We start from the raw sequence: 14,854 nt of genomic DNA on the forward strand, positions 1-14,854 counted from the left end.
ATTTAGAAATTTAATTTATAAATTAAAATTTTTTCTCTTTAAATAGATGATTAAATCTGTAAAGATAAATTTAACGAATCTGTAAGAATCAATTCAATCTTGTGGACAAATATAAAATGTGTTACTAGTTGCTTTGATAATTGAAAAATTGTAGATGGATTGAGATGATTGATGAAAATTAAAGAAAGAGAAAGGAAGAGGGAGAGAGAGAGAGAGAGGAGGGAAAAGGTTCTAATTAATTAGAAATAATATAATATAGATGTAAAAAAACTGAACTAATGAAGCGTAATAAAATCATTCATGCATGATGCGTCATTTATCTAAATTTTGCTGTATTATTGCAGCTAATTCATTTAATGCAACAGATAACAATGCTAAACATAAGCTAATTAGTAAATAACCGGATTGGAACCGGAATGTTAGCTTATTGCAATGCTAATCACTTTTATCCAGAACTTGTTTCATTTGATTCATCTCATCACGATGGATGGATGGCAGATTACACTATCCAGAAATGTTTTCATGCTATCGTAACAAAATACATACTATCCCTTAATGACTTACCCCTACATTCTTTAACTTTTTATACTTATGCCTTTCAAAATAAAGCATCGTATTACACGATAGTTTCTATTTTCACATATGTATTCAGCATCATTTATGCAAGTTTGATATCACCTTCAAAGATTGGCTTTAAAATCTGAAATTGTTTCAGCACCTTTCTAAAAGCAAAGGTTCGCTTTTTCACTTTTTTATCAACAATTACGAACAAAAATTAGAAATATTAGCAAAAAAAAAAAAAAAAAAAAAAGATTGAAATATAAAAAATAAAAGCAGAAACGAAATGAAAGGATTAAAAAGGATTAACAAATGTTTAAAACAATTCCAAGTCGAGAAAGTTACCAGCAAAATGAAAACATGAACCAAAAGAAAAAAATTAAGTGCTATCTTCTTATGCGATGTATAATTCAATAGTTTGAAAAATTATTATTAACAAAACATAAAGTCAATAAGGAAAATACAGGAAAAATTAAGTAAGGCAACCACCAGGCTTTTTAATCGTCCACCCTAATTCTACGCTGAACCCCAAGTTATAGAATATGGCTATAAGAAATACTGAACTAAACTATGAGCTCTTGCTTTACACGGATATGCTATTCAATTGTTAGCATCCAGTTGTGATGAGTAACTAACTAGCTTCAAGTTTGAGAAATGAATTGTTTCGGAAAAATATTAAATCTTTCAAACCGAATTCCAAATTCTTACGTATTAAGAAGTTACAGTCGCAGGCAGAAATACTTCTGAAGAAAAATCGATTCAGACTATTAGGTGGAGATTTAATTAAGTTTTTAAACTACTAAAAAATATAATTTAATTAGAAAAAAGACATAATTTGAACTTAATTGATTATTTTCTATGCTCTGTATGGGTACTGGTCACATTCGGTGTGGTCATTTTTCAACTTAAATAATAAATTAAACTTTAATAATTAAATCTATTTGTGTCACGAAATTAATAGTCACAGTTTTAAATCATTTTTGCAATTAAAATTAAATTTTATATCAAGTTTAAATATTGATATTAAGAAAATGCTGCAATTTGTACTAGTTTTTATATATAGAACTCAAAAATAAGTTCTGGTTTGATCAGATTTTATCAAAAATCAATTATTACAAATAATGCTTATTCTGGTATCTCAAATAGCTTTGATTACAACAACTTTGAACCATTATTTAGCTCAGAATTTCTGTCCGATCCTTCGCAGTTCATTGATTTCGATCAGTTGAGTGAAATTGAGGATATAAGCAGTAAAGCATCGAAACCGGAGATCACAAATGCTCCTCATCCTGGCTTTTCAGATAGCTATGATTTGTTGGGCCACATTAATTTGGACTCATCACTTGGTTCATATACAGATTCAAATAGGAATGTGTAGAGAGATGCTAATGGAGAATTAGAAACGAATGATGATATACTGCGATATAGAGGTGAGACTTTTGCTTCAAATATGTGAAAAGAAAAGTAAACAGCTTTTGTGATCTAAGTTATTTAGATGCTCAAAGTGAAACTTCTTCGGCACTTAATGTCAACACCGATGACATTATTACATGTATGTACTTACCTGGTTCACAACAAAATGCGGTTCCGATCTATTTTCACCAACTTACTCTTTCCTCAGACGACACATCCGGTCAACATGGAAATGCTGAACAGAACAACATGGACAATAAGCACTTCTCGGATAACTTGAATGTCTACGACTACAAGGGAAATACCAGTGAAGGATCAGTGAAGATGCATAACGATTTTTCGTTCTATCTTTTATAGTTCTTTATTTTCATCAGCAACATGAAATTGATGAAGCGATACTAAAAGTATGATTTTTGCTTTATTTATGTGAGAAGATAAATATTCTACCTAAATTATTCAAAATGGAATGTGATATTTCTTTTGTAATGACATTTTTGTGATTTATCACATTACTTAACTACAAAACGGTCTAATAAATTTACTAATTGCAAAAATACATGTTTTGACATGAATTTTTCAGATAACAGAAAGTATATTTGTTATTATCCCGGGTGTATTGTGATCACGGAAAATTACAAAGAATACGTAACACACAAGGGAACGCACAATCAAATTTTTATTTATGAATGCAGTATGCCTGGTTGTGGGAGGAGATGCTGCCATATATCATCATTTTGTTGTCACATGCAAACTCACCAACCTAAGCATCAATGCAGAGATTGCGGCAAACTCTTCAGTAGGAAGAATATATTTTTTAAATTCGAAAAAAAAAAAAAAAACTTTTTTTTTTGAAAAAACAATATTTAAAAACGTTCAATTTAAAATATAATGTATGCGGAAATATGTTTTAAAACATCGCTGACCATGGTACAGCAATATACAATTCAGAAAATGCTGCGACATTTTTCTAACCTCAGTTTCTTTTGTATATGACAAAAATCCTCTGGCAAGCAGTCAGCATACATTGACAACTGATGTTTTAATATCGCGACAGATTCTTTTTTTTTTTTTTTAAATAAATTACTTGTCCATTACTCGATTACTTGAAGTTGGGAGTACAAACAATGACGAAAACTAAACCTCATTCCGCCACAACAGAAAATTCACAATCATTTGTTGTGCAAGGTCTTTCCATTAGAAATATAGCATCAAAAGTAAAAAGTAATACCAAAAGTTTTGTTTCAAACATATGAGAAGATAAGTAAACAGATTGTTATGATTTAAGTAATTTGAAATGAAATGTGGTAAGATTATTTTATGCACTGATATTTTTATGACTATTTCTCACATGGATTAATAATTGAAAAGACCAATATCATAAGAGTTTTTTAGACGAACGAAGCTACGAATGTGTCTATTGCGGATGTACTATGGTTACAAAAGATTACGATGAATATATAGCACATAGAAAAGCACATGGTCAGCCCTTCATCTGTGAATGTAGAGTGCCCGGTTGTGAGCGATCATTCCATGAACCATCACTTTACAATCACAAGCAAACGCATGAATCTCATCGTCAGTGCGAGCGCTGTGGCAAATTCTTCAGCACCAGGAATGGGCTACAAGAACACAAGGAGCACTGCCCAACAAAATTTCGTTAGTTTGCAAATTTAGCAAATTTTTGAGCGCACATATTAGCCTGAAATAAAATTGAAATGTGTTATGAAACACCTGTGACCGTTGAGTGACAATACAAAATTCATTAGACACATTCATTAAGATGCTATATATATATTTTTTGCACTCAGTAATACCGCCCACGTGACCTAAGAACCAATTGCTTAAAGACAGTGGTGACAATAGCGCTTCAATATACATCAACAAACATTGAAAATATCAACAGAGGAAAAAATATCCTTTCACTCTTAATCAAATTGCTTTATTTTTCTAATTCGTGGAATGTATGCAGAAAAGCATACATTCCACGAATATTATTCTATCTGCGACAAACTGCAATTATTATTATTTTTTTTTTTGGCGTTATAAAACTAAAAATTTTCATTCTAGAAAACGGGACACAATTTGGGCATTCTTCCCAAGCATGAGAAAAGGACGTAACAATCGGACGTTTTCGAAGCATCAGACTGCAGCGACAGATTAATAATTTTGTTTTACCATTGGATTTTTTAAATATTTCTTCCCTATTTATTATTCCATGAATATCACAGAAATGCATAAATGTACTAATTGGCAGTAATATTCGGAGGCAAGCATTTATTTTTTAGTCAACAACTGAATAAGTTTCTGGCTTACCTTTAATTACTCTTATGATCTAAAAAATGGTGCCAATCGTAATTACGAAGTATTAAACAATGCTGAAGTAAGTAATCTTCCGATATCTTTAAGCCATATCTCGCGAAAATTACAATTCTATACATATTGGTGATTAAAGTAAGTAGGTAAAATTCATTTGCAATTAAAAATTAAAAGAAAAACTGAAGTGCATCAAAACTAATTGCGACCCAATTCATTTTTTTTATTATTATTTACAAAGTACTCAAATCACCAGAAGAGAAAAGAAGTGAATAATACAAAATATTAATTAGGTCATTTAAACAAATGCTGAAGTACTGATTGTTATACCCTATTTTAACTTACCTGGTATAATGAACAAATTAACCATTGTCACAACTCATACCCTTATATTTTTAACTGTTTGGTGACATAGTCTGGTGGCAAAAACAGAAAAAATTAGCATTTAATCATCACAATTAAATTGGGCGGTAGATTTGAAAATTCCTTTCGTAACAAATTTATTCGTAATTTTTTAACAAAAAAACAAATGTCACAATAAATAGGAGTTAACTTCATCACTTCAATCAGTAATGTATTATCAGTTAATTTTTTATTAAACAAACAAATATATTTTCAAATATTAATGGAATTACTGTTGCAAAAAAAAAAAAAGCCATATGTATGGAATATTATTAACTTAATTATTAGGTAAAGAAATTAATTTAGAAGAACAGATGAGAAGAAAGATCATGGAATTAGATATGATCAACTGAAATGCCATTAAGCTACCAGGCAGTACCTAAGAATAAATACTGGAAATAAGCCAACATATTTCCAATTGTCATTTAATTTACGTCACCAAAATTTAAAACTGAAACTTTTTTCAAAATGCAAATAATTCATTCAATATTTTACTTACCTTCAATATACTATATTTTATTAAACAAAGCAGACAGGATTATTTAATACTGCACAACTGATTAAATATTTCACCATACGATGACATTTAATCCCAGCTATTCATCAGTTCCCTTTATGCAAATGTTACTCCATTTTGTCAACCAAACTTCTAGAATTTGTTTCAAACATCAAACATTGTTTATGTTGAAATTCTTTCTGATAATAGCAGTGGATGTATGTCAAAAAGCAATAATTAGCAAATTTCAGGTGATGCTTCCATCCGATGAAGTTCCCATCGGTGATACTATCAATAGATGTGAAGATACAACTTTATTAAATGAACCCAATTAAATGCGTCGAAAATGATTAGAATCTTATTCCTCACGTCGTATTATTGAAATGATGGAACAATATCCTTCCTAAGTATCAGATTTACGTACGCGCTATTGTAACACTTCCTTCTGGATACAAAAGAGCATTCATAAACTATCAAACGAGGAGGTTAGAGAAAAAATATGACAAACAGCGGACAGAGCTCAGGTAAATAGCAGAAAACCTAGGACTTCCGAGGAAAATAAAAGAATTAGATTTGTCGCTAATCAATTAACCGTGGTATTCTTGAATCAATTATGAACATTCTCGATTCTATTCAAAAGGAAAGAAGAAATTTATATAGAAATGGTTCACTAAGAACAAGGTATAAAATAAGTCAATGAAGAGAAGTTAAAAAAAAAATTTGGAATTATACAGAAGTTACTATTAGCTTCGTCTATTAATTTGGAATTATACAAAAAATTAGCATTCGTCGCTAAATCCAGACTACAAAACTCGAGATATAATCCATTCACAATGAAGGACTTTTAATTAAGCTGTTGACTTCCCGATTCGTAGCATCAAATTTGTCATGGAAGTTTCTTGATTTGAGTAATTTGGTGTCTCACAAAGAATTATTGTAAAGGTTCGTTCTTTATGGAAGATGGATGGTAATATTATATGATAATTATTAGTCAATAGACGATCATTGATCGTTTGAAGAAACCGTTTCAAGGTTTGAATGGGATTTGCTAAGGAGTTGCTTGAGTTGTAGTTTAGGAGAGTTCTTAAGATGCCAAGGCAAAAGCTCTTCGAGAGTATGAAAAAAGTTATTGTGTAGAACTATAAATGAAGAAAGAACTGGATAACGAACTCTTCCTAATGGGTGATTTACAAAGATGTGCTGTAATACTTTGATTGTGAAGAGAGTTACCTGAACAAAAAAGGAAAACCTTAAATATTAGTTATTAGAGTGAAAATGTGTGAATTGGTTTTTGGTATTTAACCATTGATGATAAGCTGATAGTTAAAAACAAAGATGAAAATTAGATAAGTAGTTCATTACATCATAACACTCATTTGCATTCATTTTGAATCATTTGATGAAAAATATTTCTAGCACACAATTACAAATTATTTCGGTTTTTGTGGCACAATTGAAGTTATGAAATGAGCTGCTCTTAGACTGGATTACAACAGCTCTTTCTGGAGCCCGAAAATCAGGAAAAAAAAAAAAAACATGGAATTCCTGTTTTCTAAAAAATAGTTAAGATCCTAACTGACATTCGCTTCCATCTCCATTTGGCTTTACAAATAAGTGATTTAGTCAGATGTTAGAATGCTGTTTCAGCACTTCTATTGTACACAATTTCGTTCTTTTCAACATAACTTTGTCACTTTGATTTTGCTAATATTATGATTCGGTCGCTCAACTTAAATTTCTAATTGAACCCATTTCGACTGTTGCAATACGAATGTCCCAAGCACTACGGTTCACAGTAACCACCAATCCTATCAATTGTCACAAGCTGTTGCTCCCATAAGTGCTTTAGTCATCGATTGAGTGAGAGGATGGCAAGTCAGCTGCTTTCTGCGCCCATTATTATGCGTGGTATTACGATGTGATAACTATGGTCATATCTCTTTGAAATATAAGAGAAATTTAGAGAGTTCAGACGGTGAGGAAATCATACCCGTACATATTTTTTATGCAAATTATTTAAAATTAAAGTTTACAAAATATTTAGCTAGATGAAAGACAGGCTTAATAGAGTGAGAAGGAAAAATAACTCCATCTTTATTCTCTGTAGGGGCGCTTTGCGGTCGCTGAACTTTTTATTGTCGTGCGCTGAGGTGAGACTGCGCTTGATTTTCAAGTTTTTGCTTAAGTCTGAAAATGTCAAAAAGAAGATATAGGTGGAAGGAGAACATGAGGAGGAGAAATGAGAGGGATCTAAAATGGTGTTACAGCATATGAAATGAAGTGATAGTTGTCACTGTCGAGTATCATTAGCAAATACATCATGGAGCGACTGGCTACACTTGAACTGAAATTACAGCCAAATATTGTTTGGGGAGATAGTGAGATGTATTTTCAGGTTGAGAAATTGCTGATTCCTGTCACTTTTAATATAATGTTGACGCTAATTGTTTGAATTGGTATATATCATACCAAAAAGGATTCGAATTCTGTCTTCTATTATAAGTTCGATCCGGTCCATAATCATACAACCGAAAATGAAATCGTCGACGGGATGGCTAGAGCTCTCAAAGCTTGCAAGTAGTCAGAAAATTGGATTGCACAGCAATGGAACTTTATTGACTTCATTTGACCTTTACTTTCTTCTATTTGATGATTCGAACGAAACACCACAGCGAATGTTCTTCACTGTCATTGCATTAAGTGATAAGTTGGTTATCTTATATTTATGGGTAATGATTTAAAACAGAGAAAAATCTATTTAATAGTGAAAGACTTGTCGAATGCTGCGGAATAATTGCAATTGTAATTGAGATCACTGAGATTCGCCGGTCGAATTCTCTAGGGGGATTGATCTTGGTGAATGTCAAGCAAAAATGGAACTTGAGACTGCTTCTGGAACAATTTCCAATCAATATGCTTCTAGATCACAGTAGCTCGAATCGCTTTACGTAGTATGTTTAAATTCACAGATAAATGGAATCGGATGCGTGTTGATGCTAGCTATAATAAATTTTGCACTAAAAGCCGAATTACAAACATAAATCAGAATAACAACCGGTAAAGATTATCCAACCAAGAGTGACTGCAACTTGTATCTGAATCTGAAATCCGGAAGAGGCAAGCTGAATCAAATAGCATCAATTATTAATTAATTGCATCAGAACGATGTACAAAGTGGTGTCACTTTATAAAAAATACATTCGTGCAACAAACTGCGTTATTACCACAAGTGCTCATTATCATTGCCTTCAGAGAACGCTTTATAAAATATTTCTTGTCAGTGAACTTAACTCTTCAATTTACTGAAAAGCAAGAGATGTCGAAGTTTAGAAGCTAATGAGTTAAAAAGTTAAGGAATTCTTTTCAGTGAATTTCAGATGACATTAGCCCAATTATGTTATTAACTATCATTTATCATATTATCCTTAATCTATCCTTTATCATATTGATCATAAGAATAATAAGGTATTTCAGGGACTTATTCAAAGCAATTGGCTTCCAGACCGCTCCTCCTATACTCACAACACTTACTGTTATTACATATGGTACCATCGGTATCCTCGTATTCTTCACCAAAAAAACTCTTTATTTGCATCAATTCTTCGTCATTTGCAACTGTTCATTGGTTTCTGTATTTTACCTTCGAATGTTCTCTACACATACTGAGTGGTTTGTATTGGTATGCATTATTATTTGGGGTAAGTTGATGAGTTCGCTGTACCATCTAAGTAATATTTCTGTGAAACCCTCTCTGACTGTAAGCAGTGCATATGAGATTGTGGACAGTTGCAGAATCGTATGAATGCGATCATTGCAACAAATTAGATCGCCGATCAAAATGACCAGAAAAGGGGAAAGACTTGAGAAAAGAGATAAATTTTATCTTTTAGAGAAGATAAAACATTCTAATCTTAATTATTCCATAAAGAGATTGAATTGATTCCTAATCGAATACAAGAAAGCATTCAGATGCATTCGCAGTGCTTGCACCCATCGGTCCATTGCGACGTATCAGTGAAAAAGCTCACGAATACAGCGACCAAGTAAGTAAGGCAATTACTTCTCAATTGCTTGATATAATAAGCATTGCGACAACTGCTTTCTCCTTACAGGTATTGCGATCCTTAATGTTCACAGCTGAGGATAGAAATGATGAGCGGAGGGAAGAAATCGTAAGTTCTCTTAGGCAGTGAGCTTTCTGCTGTGGTAGTAAGTTCTATTTCTCTTGTTAGTTGGCTACCATCCGCTTCCCGAAAGAAACAAAAAAAAAGAAAAAAGGTCTTTGTAGATCAATTTTGATAAAATTCTTTATTTTCAAAGCAAATTTTAGCAATTCTGTCCTTGACTCCTACAAATCGTTCACATGAGATTTATAACATAACTGAAACATCAGACATGGAAAAAGGAACAAAAACAGCCTTTTCAAAGCTAATCATTCAGGCAATCAACAGATGTCTCGTCGAGCCAAAACAACAAAAAGTGAGGAGAAGCCATAAAACAAGCTCCAACAAGGCTGGATTCAGTATTTTTCATCGATTTAGCACATCATATTCTATCTTTCGATAGATCCATGTCTTGAGTCCTAAAAATTTTGAAGTGAACTTGTCTAAATTACAGGAAGCAAAGAGCAAACATATCCAACAGCGTAAAGCGTTAGGTCGCAAAAGTAATATATGTGATGAAACGATCCGGAAAATTTGCACAAAGCTTGGAACAACCGAGAATAAAAGAAAGAAACGAAATTTAAAATCTACGATGCTCTGAATGATGGATGTATTTGTGGAAATTTTTTCGTTGAACAGGTATCGGGAGATTGGCACTTACAAGATTAATTTTTGAATAGAAACAAAAAAATAAATTGAAAATCTCATTCTGATTACAAATCCTTCAGAACGCTTCATTCTTTTCACCGCTATCAATGTGATTAACATGTTTCTTTCTTTCAATAAGTATTTTTTTCAAATAAGAGCAATCAAATAAATATTACCTGCTCAGAACTTTATCTAATTAATTCCTTCAATTAATTTTCATAACGCGACAGAAAGATATGGGAAATCTAAGCTGTGAAATATTTATTTCTTTGGGAATTATTTTCTTGCCAAATCATCTTCTTGACCTACCAACTCGGTAACTGACCAGTCATCCCACAATTCATAATGCCTAATAATGCGTACTATATGATGCTAAATTTAAGCTAAAATTAGTAAATATGCAAATTTCAGCATCAGTTCGTCTTGGCATGGGCGACTTCATTTTCCATAGTTTGCTGGTAGATAAAGCCTCCGCGACACGTAGTACAATGTGCGTTGCTGACTCAATGGCTGGCTGGCTGGCATACTCACCCTGGCAGTACTGTCTAGCTACGATGAACCCACTACAGCACTGTCTGTTCCGATCGATTACCATCACTGTACTGCTACATTCCGGCATTTATCTGTTCGTCGAACCATTCCATAATCGCATAGTGATGAGCACAAAATTATTTACCTCTAGACAAAACAGAACTATCTCCACCATATGACTTCTCCAGTTGCAGGCAAGTTCATCAGTTCATAAATTTGATATATGCCAAAGATCATAAGGGATCATCTTAGTGACAGCATATTTTGCATTAAAAAACAATACAATGGAAGCAACGCTACATTATGAAAGAAATAACGAATAAATAAAAGAAAGTGAGAATGCAATCAACAATGCCAAATTTAAGAATAAACTTTAAAATACGAAAATGAAACGAAGGAGTCAAAAAGTAAACAATATAAAGTAATTAAAAATACAATACATTCTAGGTATAAATAAATGAAGCGACGAATACTATTATTATTATTATTACAAAAAATCTAACACTTTAAAAGTCAAAGAGTAAAACAGTTGAATTAAATCCTTGCTGAACACCCCGATGCTGAATTCATCAAAGTTGAAGTGATACAGCCAAACATTACGCCGAAACAATTAAGTTGCAATTCAAAGCAGCATAACAGCCAAAAAAATTCCACTAATCCTAGAAATTCAATCTGTATTAATATTAGATTCAAGACTGAATGTTTCGTAAAATGTGAGCCGAGAAAAGCTAAGCAGTGAATCATTAAATTTCATCTTATAAATGTTTCGTATAATATCAATTGATTCAGATAATGAAACTTAACTATTACATGCTTCTCTCAAAACTTTACTTCGCCGAAATAACTATTTATTACCGATTACCCTTCAACTTGAAATTACTATTTCACATGTTTTTTGAAAAAAGCTTTCAGAAAAAAATTATGCTTCAAAGTGCTAAGGAAAACGAAGATCAAATAATCTAACCTATTGTGAGAAAGTTTTCTAGAAAATTCCAAGAGAAGGAATATCGATTGCCAAAAACCAAATAAAAACAAAAAGAAAAAGAAAAAAAGAAAGAAACAAAAGAATGATTGATGATGATTTCGATAAGAATGAGACGTTGGTCATGATCGTTTAATAGAAATACATGTAGAAATAACATTAACATAGCTCACAGTAATATTTTTGTTTCCGAAACTGTACTTTCCTTTGTGTTATTCAAGTAAATGAGATTAAAGGTTGTCTTTATTTTAGTTCGAAGAAGTTTCGGTAGAATTTATACTTTCTAACTTAACTGCTCACGTCCGCTTACGCCGTCAACTCTGCTTTCCGATCAGTCTAATCATAGAGAGGATAGCAGTTTTCATAAAATTTAAAAGACGGAAATTCGCAAATGGTACATGAACCGTAAAACGTTATGGACGTAGCTAAAAAAATCATATTTGAAATTTTGAACTAGATATGAAGGGATTTTAACCACGGTAATTGCTATTCCTGCAATAGCTGCAACTGTTTTCAAAGTCCGACAGCCAGGGTTAGAGGCATGATAATGCTAGCAACAGAACTAAATCTGCTAACAATTTCGTCTTATCAGTGCCACTTACTCTGTCTGCAAGTACTGCACATGAGAGTGAAAAATCTATATCTAGTAAAAATACCGTAATGACAGCTTAGTCTTAAACATTTTTTACTTCTGATAAAATATAAAAAACCAACCATACTTTTGGATCCTCCCCGACTTCTTTTAATATAACAGTATGACACTCTCTGCACGTCCATAATGTGTTGACTATATCATCTAAACCTTTTAAGTCTATTCTCGCCACCACAGCATTAATCCCTTGTTTGACCAAAAAAAATCTAGTACTTGGATCTGTGTGCTTGATTATTATGTACTCGCGTTCAGTCAACATGAAAACATTCCGTTAGACACTAGTAGCTTTTAGATTTGACAAAAAAATCTGTGTTGATGTTTGCTGTACATTTATATTACTAATAGTACTTTTGCTTGCATCTTCAACGCTCTGAATAGCAAAAACCACAAAGGCATTTAATTTTCTCAGCACTTTCAAGCAGTCCTTTATCTTAGGTACAAAAAGAGGATTATATATTAATGTCCATACCTCATCAAGGACGATAATAGATGGAGTGCCATCAAGAGATATACTAATCCTGTGAAATAATAAGTCAAGATCAGCTCAAGAGCAACGGGTAGCCATTTCAAAGCTAGCCATTTCAAAGTAAGCTAGCCATTTCAAAGCCAAATACTCTTGCTTTTGAAAAATCTATCAAATCTTCTTTGTTATCAAATACTGCAGCATGACAGCTATTACCATGCTACATAGATATCACTCCAGTTAGAGTATCAGAATCTGCAAGTCCTAAAAATGGTACTAGGTTTCTGAAGGATCTATCTTCTTTTCATAATTTAAAATTTCTTTCAATTACTTATCATTATTTAACTATTATATGGTTAAATTTCTATTTTGTGTACTGTTATTGCTGCTAATAATAAATATATTAGAATCTAAAGCATAATGAAAATCTAAAAACCCTTGAGTATTTTCAGAACTTAGCTAAAATTTTTTTGACACCGCAATTTTGACACCTCCTGATTATTTCTTTTATCAGGAAGTGTCAAAATTGCGCCTCCAAAAGTTGTAGTCTCAAACTGCGGATGGCAATCTATTGCAAAACAGCCAAGAGGGACAAGAATTTTAAAAGAATATTCTAAAATTAAGAATGATAGAGAGTCGTTTTCAAAGCTAGAAAGTGATTATAACGATGCTATCAGTTTAATGAAATCCACTATTGATGAAAACGATGAAGAGTTTTTCTCTGAAATTGAAAATGAATTACTAAAATCAGAGAAATTAGTCAAGCGTAAAGAAACAAATTTCTTATTTACTGGTGGAACAGATAATACTGATTGCTTTTAGACATCCACTCAGGAGTTGGTGGAACAGAGAGCGATGATTAGACTGAAATGTTGATGTGCATTTGATAGATATTAATATCTATTCGATATTAACCAGGGTTTCTTTTGCCTTTTTCATTTAATTAAAAATTTAACTAATTTTATCATGATGCTTGTCTCCCATTCATTCATGTAGCGTAACAATTCACCAACGACAGATTTCAATCTTTCCTCTCAAAAAAAGAAAAAAAAAATGAGTTGGCTTTTTTGTCGTAATTCACGATAATTAAAACATTATTTAAAAAGGGATGACAATGGAATATGAACAATGGAAAGAAATATTAAGTGCAATCGATAAGGAAACAATTAAGTAAAGATAACGCAATTGCAAAAATAAAAGAGAATTTTAAAAAAATGGATTTAAGTACATATGGAAGGAAACTAATTTTGATGTAAATCACTTATTTGCAGTGAAAATGGACTATTGCATTTGCTGTTCACAATAATCTAAAAAGTGTGGTGAAAGCTTTATTTGGGTGGAAGGAATTGATATTAATTAATGCAGTGGACAAAGATACATTTGGCTGTTAAGAAGTCATATTGCTATAGTGAAAAATCCGTTAGAAGGAAATGTCAATGTAGATGATGATGAAGATAAATGCACTCCTTCACATTGTATCAAGGGTGCACAGGCAACGGAGACTCTAATAGAAGCAGGCGCAAATGTTAATGCAGACGATAAAGATAAATGCACTCCTCCACATATAGCTACTCAGTTCTGTCGTAAAGAGATTAGAAAAAGTCCTAATAGGAGCAGGAGGAGCAGATGTTCCTGCAGCAGATAAATATGGAATGATCCATTTACATTTTACTGACGATACAGAGACAGTAAAAACTTTAATAGCAGCGGGAGCAAATGCTAATGCAATAGATAAAGACAAACGCACTCCTTGTTTACATTGTATCAAGCAAACAAGGGTGCACAGATATTCGATATAGCTGCAAAGGAGTAATTAAGACTTTAATAGGTAAAAGAGTAAATGTTTTGTTAGAGAATAATGATGATAAAATCCCGAGCGATTTTAACAAAAGTCACTACATAATTAAGAGGTGAAATCTTTGGTCTGAAGAGAGAATGAAGCGATTTGACCAACAGAGTAAAATGTCTTTTGATTTAACAATAGTACTGCACAGCAACAGCACTTTTTGTAACTGAAATAGTCGCAAGTCGCATTCGGGCTATCCTATAATAGCAACAGTAGTTGTAGTTGCAGCAATAGCATGGGCGGTGTCTTGTGTTGCGACTAAAATATTAGAACTTAGTACTAAAATAGATGAAATGAAAGCAGTACAATAGAAAAAAATATGTAGAAAGCACCTTCTTAACTTAAGAATACAGTTATAAAGCTTCACTACTACAAAAATCTTTTAGA

At 32.3% G+C, this 14,854-nt stretch overlaps 4 protein-coding genes across 4 annotated transcripts; all 4 read left to right on the forward strand.

The window, feature by feature from the left end:
* Nucleotides 1–1,425: 1,425 nt before the first annotated feature.
* Bm17601 (Uncharacterized protein) lies at nucleotides 1,426–2,328 on the forward strand (the record flags this gene model as incomplete). The annotated part of the gene is made up of 3 exons (XM_043079723.1): nucleotides 1,426–1,445; nucleotides 1,738–1,904; nucleotides 2,054–2,328. 3 exons carry the CDS (start codon nucleotides 1,426–1,428, stop codon nucleotides 2,326–2,328), a joined length of 462 nt encoding a protein of 153 aa, XP_042935657.1.
* A 767-nt stretch (nucleotides 2,329–3,095) lies between these two features.
* Nucleotides 3,096–4,076, forward strand: Bm17602 (Uncharacterized protein; the record flags this gene model as incomplete). Its single annotated transcript, XM_043079724.1, has 3 exons — nucleotides 3,096–3,156; nucleotides 3,364–3,627; nucleotides 4,039–4,076. The coding sequence occupies 3 exons, from the start codon at nucleotides 3,096–3,098 to the stop codon at nucleotides 4,074–4,076; spliced, it is 363 nt and encodes a 120-aa protein (XP_042935658.1).
* A 3,154-nt stretch (nucleotides 4,077–7,230) lies between these two features.
* Bm623 (Uncharacterized protein) lies at nucleotides 7,231–7,609 on the forward strand (the record flags this gene model as incomplete). The annotated part of the gene is made up of 2 exons (XM_043079725.1): nucleotides 7,231–7,332; nucleotides 7,586–7,609. 2 exons carry the CDS (start codon nucleotides 7,231–7,233, stop codon nucleotides 7,607–7,609), a joined length of 126 nt encoding a protein of 41 aa, XP_042935659.1.
* A 107-nt stretch (nucleotides 7,610–7,716) lies between these two features.
* Nucleotides 7,717–9,946, forward strand: Bma-spe-4.2 (Presenilin spe-4, putative; the record flags this gene model as incomplete). Its single annotated transcript, XM_043079726.1, has 4 exons — nucleotides 7,717–7,889; nucleotides 8,657–8,880; nucleotides 9,152–9,354; nucleotides 9,800–9,946. 4 exons carry the CDS (start codon nucleotides 7,717–7,719, stop codon nucleotides 9,944–9,946), a joined length of 747 nt encoding a protein of 248 aa, XP_042935660.1.
* Nucleotides 9,947–14,854: the final 4,908 nt, after the last annotated feature.

Source organism: Brugia malayi (genome assembly GCF_000002995.4).
Source record: "Brugia malayi strain FR3 genome assembly, contig: Bm_v4_Chr3_scaffold_001, whole genome shotgun sequence".
Classification (NCBI taxonomy): domain Eukaryota; kingdom Metazoa; phylum Nematoda; class Chromadorea; order Rhabditida; family Onchocercidae; genus Brugia; species Brugia malayi.